Here is a 5,853-nt window from a genome sequence, read left to right as displayed (position 1 = left end):
GATCCACACAGTCAAATGCCTTTGCATAGTCAATGAAACACAAACATCTTTCTGGTATTCTTCACTTTCAGCTAAAAGCCATCTGATGTCAGCAGTGATATCTTTTGTTCCATGCCCTGTTCTGAATCCAGCTTGAATTTCTGGCAGTTCTGCAACTGTCAATGTACTGCTGCAACTATTTTTGAATTATTTTCAGCAAAATGTTACTTGAGTGTGATATTAACGATAATGTCCAATAAATTCTGCATTCTGTCAGGTCACCTTTTTTTGGAATGGGCAAAAATACGGATCTTTTCCAGTTGGCTGGCCAGGTAGCTGTCTTCCAAATTTCTTGGCATAAACAAGTGAGACCTCCAGCATTACATCCTTTTGTTGAAACATCTCAATTAGTATTCCATCCATTCCTTAAGCCTTGCTTTTCACCAATTCCTTCAGTGCAGCTTGGATTCTTCCTTGAGTATCATCAGTTCTTGATCATATGCTATCTCCAGAAATGGTTGATCATTGACAAATTCTTTTGGTACAATGACTCTATGTATTTCTTCTATCTTCTTTTGATGCTTCTTACATTGTTCAACATTTTTGTCCATAGAATGTTTCATTATTGCAACCTAAGGATTGAATTTTTTCTTCAGTCTTTCATTTTGAGAGATGTCAAGCATGTCTTTCCCTTTTGATTTTCTAACTCCAGGTCTTTGCACATTTTATAATAATACTTTACTTTGTCTTCTCAAACCATCCTCTGTTCAGCTCTTTCAGTTCATCATTTCTTCCATTCTCTTTAGCTACTCTACATTTAAGAACATATCTCAGAGTCTTTTACAATACCCATTTTGGTCTTCCTTCCTTCCTTCCTTTCTTCTTTTTTTTTAATACCTTTTGCTTTCTTCATGTGTGTTGTCCTTGATGTCATCCACAACTCATCTGGTCTTCTGTCATTGATGTTCAATGCACCACATCTATTCTTCAGATGGTCTCTAAATTCAGGTGAGATAAACTCAAGGTTGTATTTTGGCTCTTGTAGGCTTGTTTTAATTTTCTTCAGCCTCAAGCTGAACTGGCATATCAGCAATTGATGGTCTGTTCTACAGGCAGCCCCTGGCCTTGTTCTGACGGATGATATACAGCTTCTCTATTGTCTCTTTCCATAGATATAGTAGACTTGATTCTTGTGTTTTCCATCTGAAAAAGTCCATGTGTACAGTGGTCATTTATGCAGTTGGAAAATGGTATCTTCAATGAATAAGTCATTGGTCTTGCAAAATTCTATCATGCAATCTCCAGCATCATTTCTATCACCAAGGCCATATTTTCCAACTACTGATGCTTCTTTGTTTCCAATTTTCACATTCAATCACCAGTAATTATCAATGCACCTTGACTGCATGTTTGATTAATTTCAGACTGCAGAAGTTGGTAAAAAGAAAATCTTCAATTCATCTTTGGCTTTAGTGGTTGGTGTGTAAATTTGAATAGTAGTAGTATTAACTGGTCTTCCTTGTAGCATATAGATATTATCCTATATCATTGACAACATCATACTTCAGGATAGATCTCAAAATGTTCTTTTTGATGATGAATGCTACACCACCCCTCTTCTATTTGCCATTCCCAGCATTGTAGCCCATACGATTATCCAATTCAAAATGGCCAATATAGTCCATTACAGTTCACTAAGAACAAAACAAACAAACAAACAAAACCTCACTGCCATCAAGTCAATTCCAACTCATAATGACTCTCATCAGGTTTTTGAGGCTGTAAATCTTTGCAGAAATAGATTGCCCCCATCTTCTTTCTGTGGAGCAGCTGGTGGGTTTGAACCATTGACCTTTTGGTTAGCAGCCAAATGCCTTATTCACTGCACCACCAGAGCTCCTTAATGCCTAGAATATCAATCTTTATGCGCTCCACTATATTTTTTACAACTTTGAATTTTGCTAGATCCATGCTTTGTACATTCCACATTCTGGTTATTAATAGAGATTTGCAGCTGTTTCTTATTTCGTGCTGTGCCGCATCAGCAAATGAAGGTCTCAAAAGCTTTACTCCATCCACATCATTAAGGCCAACTCTACTTTGAGGAGGCAGCTCTTCCCCAGTTGTATTTTGAGTGCCTTCCAATCTGAGGGGTTCATCTTCTGGCACTATATTTGCCTATGTTTTACTGCTATTCATAAGTTTTTCAGTGGCCATTATTTTCAGAAGTGGGCCTGGCCATGTCCTTCTTCCAAGTCTGTCTTTGTCTGGAAGCTCCACTGAAACCTGTCTACTATGGGTGACCTTGCTGGCATTTTAAATAATGGTAGCATAGCTTCTAACATCACAGCAACAGGAAGCCACCACAGTATGACAAACTGAGAGATGAGTGGTGGCAATAGTAATGCAGTTGATCAAATTTTGGTACTTTGAAGATTTGTGTAATTAGCTAACATGTCCAACAAAATGAGTTAGTAGCAGAGCCTGCAATCAAGACCAGCCCTGTCTTGCTCCCAAAGCAATGATCTTTCCACTCCATCATGGACCTCCAGCAAGAACTAGGCCAGCATTTGAACCATTGTAGGATATTGAAGTTGTTTGGTTATGCAGAGGCAGGACAAGCTCAGAGCAAGAGAAGCAGGAGCAGTAAAGTCTCCATGAATCCTTTCTGGAAGGGGCTGACTTAATATTGAATCCACTTTGCTGGGATGTCCTTCCATTACTTTTGGTTGTTGTATTTTTATATTTATAGAATTCACATGCTATGCACTCCATAGTATGAGTTTAAGCTTGCAGATTTTCAACCCCCCAAATTAAAAGCTTATCTATGATGTATTGATAAGCAGGGATAAGGACTTATACCAGCTTGATCCAGCTGATGATTATAGTCACTAGAGTTGCAGATCCCCAATGTGATGCTTGGGAAGCCTGCTCATGAGCCAGTGTGCTGCTTCAGAAACATCAGACTTCAATTACCATGTTACAACCCCCCTATCTACAGTCAGGAGGTCTAGTAAGTGGTTAAGATCAGAGGTTTGGGGATCAGATAAACCCAAGTTTGAATCTTATTTCTACCTCATAATTTGCAGAATTTTGGGAACATAACTGAAAATCTCTGAGTTAGTTTTGTCACTTCTAACATAGTGATGACAATGGTACTTACTACCTAAAGTCATTGGGAGAAGTCAATGAAAAAATGCCATTAAGAGCTTGTAAAATAAATGGCCAATACTAGTCCATTATAGCTCACAAAACAAACAAACAAACAAATAAATGGAAAGCCATCAGTAGTAGTAGTAGTAATAAAGTTTCAGGAAGAAGGTTTTAGAAAGAGTTATTTAGGTGCCCTTAGAATCCACTGTCTGACTTCCACTCCCAATCTCTGACATCTCTCTTCCCCAATTGGGTCAGAGCTTTGTTCACTGATTGCATGGCACAGAGCTGCATTCCTGGGGGAAGAGCAGGGCAGCTTTGGCTTGGCTGAGGCTTCCTGATGAGAGGTTAGTGCCAGGAAAGGCCTGATTCAGTGAGGCTGGGAAACAGTCTGTAAAAGAGATAACATATTCCAGAGCAGGAGCAGTATCAATGAATCCAAATTCAGCAAAGGAAACTCTCAACTCAACAAACAAGTTTTTAAGTGGGGACAACATCTCCCAGACTCCTGAAGCCTGCTAATCAGATGTTTGTATGTAAATGAATGCAAACAATAACAAGGAAAGATGCTATGTAGTATGCCAGCACCCATGGTAAAGACTATAAAAGCCCCTGTGTACTAGATGTCTTTCAAACTCAGGTATACTGAGTTTGAAACTCCCCAGCAAGGTGAGCACCAGCACCATGGCAGACAGTTGTTGTCCTGGAAACACGATGGCCGTTCCAGCTGTGCCCACCATCTCCATCTGCCCAAATGGAAGCAGCTTCAAGAATGCTATCTGCTTGCCCAGTTCCTGCCAGAGCAGAACATGGCAACTCGTCACTTGCCAAGAAAACTGCCAGCTACCCAGCAATGCTCCAGGTGGCTGTGCACCTGCTTCTTGCCAAACTACCTGCCTTCCATCAACTTCTTGTGTAGGATTTGTCTGCCAACCCATTTCCCCCAGCATAGCCTGCCATGAATCTGGCCCTGGTCAGTCTACTTGTCTGGTTAGCTCATGCCAGCCATCCTGCTCAGAATCTACCAGCTGTCAGGCAAAGTGCTGTGATGCCAGCCCCTGCCAACAAGGCTCCTGCCGGGAACCTGTTTGTGTGTCCAGATCATGCCAGGAAGCTTGCGGCCAATCAATCTGCTGTGACACTAGATCCTGCCAGCCATCCTGCTCTGAGGTAACTCCCTGTCCTGAGGTAACTTCCTGTCCTGAAACATCATGCCCACCAAACATCTGTGTGTCCAGTCCATGCCAACCATCTTGCTGTCAAGCAGATTCATGTCATTCTACTAGCTGCAAAGACCAGGCCTGCAAATCGACTTATTACCAACCTATTTGCTACATTTTTAAGCCTTGTCAGTCAGTTCCTTGCATGTCTGTTCCCTGCCAGCCATCGACGTGTATGTTCAGTTCTTGTAATTCGACTTGCTGTGTGCCCTCCTCCTGCCAGCCACTTCAATGCCAACCAGCTTCTTCCATATCCTTTATATGTCAGCCAGTAGCTAAGTGTCAGCTCCCTTGTTCTGTAAAGAACCCTTGTAAATCAGTTTCCTGTGGCACCATGCTTTCTGGCCAACCAACTTGTGGTGGGTCCAATTCCTGCAACCAAAGTGGCTGCAAATCCCCTTCCTACCAAACAGCTTGCTGTGTGACTGGTTTAGGCAAATCATCTACTGGTTCCTGCAAAGCAAACAATTGCTTGTTGACTTCCTGCCAACCCAGCCATGAGGCCAGCTTCCAGGAAGCAACATTTCAGTGATGGAGCACAAGTCACACCTCCTTTGAACATCTGCTGCTGTCTACAAGTGCATAGCACCCTGTGGGTGCCTTTCCCCTGCCAAGCACAAATACCACTTGTTTTCTAAATTTACTCAAAGTCCAACCACGTTCTTTCCAGGAATTGATGAGGGAACTTGTCTAGCTATTAAGAGATATTTTTTCTTAACCAATATGACTTTTCAGCAATAATGGTCCACACTATTCCTTGCATTTTGGTGTGGTCAATGCATTTCACTTCAGCAAAGCCTTATTCCATTTTTCTTTCTTTTGATGTTGCCTAGTCTTTAAGAAGACTCCTTTGGTGTCAACTTCTAATAAAAATATGACTGGTTTAAGCATAACGCATAAGGCTCTTCAATCCTTTTCAATATACACCTACATGGATTTCCTTCAGGTCATATTTGAACATGATGACCCTGGACCCTCTAAGTCAGCAGTCACCCCTATTTTCCATCTCCAATGCTGTCTTGGGAGATAACACTCATTTCTCCTTGATACTCATTGGGGTAATCATAGAGTACACTCATTGGTCCACAAGGGTCTCTGATGGCTAGAATTATAGATGCTCAAGTTGGAAGAGACTGACAACCAACAGTTCAATGGCTTCCAATCTTTTTACCACCAAGAGTCTTTTGAAGTGAGCAGCCTCAGTTTCCCCATAGTAAACAAACTTAGAGAAGCCAAAGACAGAAATGATTCAGGAAGTCAAAGATTGAAATAAACAGAGCTATTGGTCCTGGAAGGAGCCTTGATGGCACAGTGCTTAAGCGCTCAGCTGCTAACCAAAAGGTCAGTGGTTTGAACCCACCAGCCTCTCCTTCAGAGAAAGATGAGTCAGTCTGCTTTTGTAAAAATTTACAGCCTTGAGAACCCTATGGGGGCAGTACTACTCTCTCCTATAGGATCGCTGTAAGTTAGAATCAACTTGAGGGCAACAGGTTTTTTTTTT

At 41.5% G+C, this 5,853-nt stretch overlaps 1 protein-coding gene across 1 annotated transcript; it reads left to right on the top strand.

Moving 5' to 3' along the window:
* Positions 1-3,816: 3,816 nt before the first annotated feature.
* KRTAP29-1 (keratin associated like protein 29-1) lies at positions 3,817-4,884 on the top strand. The gene has a single exon (XM_007942203.1). It carries the CDS (start codon positions 3,817-3,819, stop codon positions 4,882-4,884), a length of 1,068 nt encoding a protein of 355 aa, XP_007940394.1.
* The last annotated feature ends 969 nt before the right edge of the window (positions 4,885-5,853 follow it).

This window comes from Orycteropus afer, unplaced genomic scaffold (assembly GCF_000298275.1).
Source record: "Orycteropus afer afer isolate SDZICR_OR568_19922 unplaced genomic scaffold, OryAfe1.0 scaffold00085, whole genome shotgun sequence".
NCBI lineage: Eukaryota > Metazoa > Chordata > Mammalia > Tubulidentata > Orycteropodidae > Orycteropus > Orycteropus afer.
Note: the sequence above shows the minus strand (reverse complement) of the source record. Positions and strands in the feature narration are given on the sequence as shown.

What these genes read in the sequence shown, in the direction of transcription:
- KRTAP29-1 (XM_007942203.1), top strand. Translation starts at nt 3,817, where the DNA reads ATGGCAGACAGTTGTTGTCCTGGAAACACGATGGCCGTTCCAGCTGTG.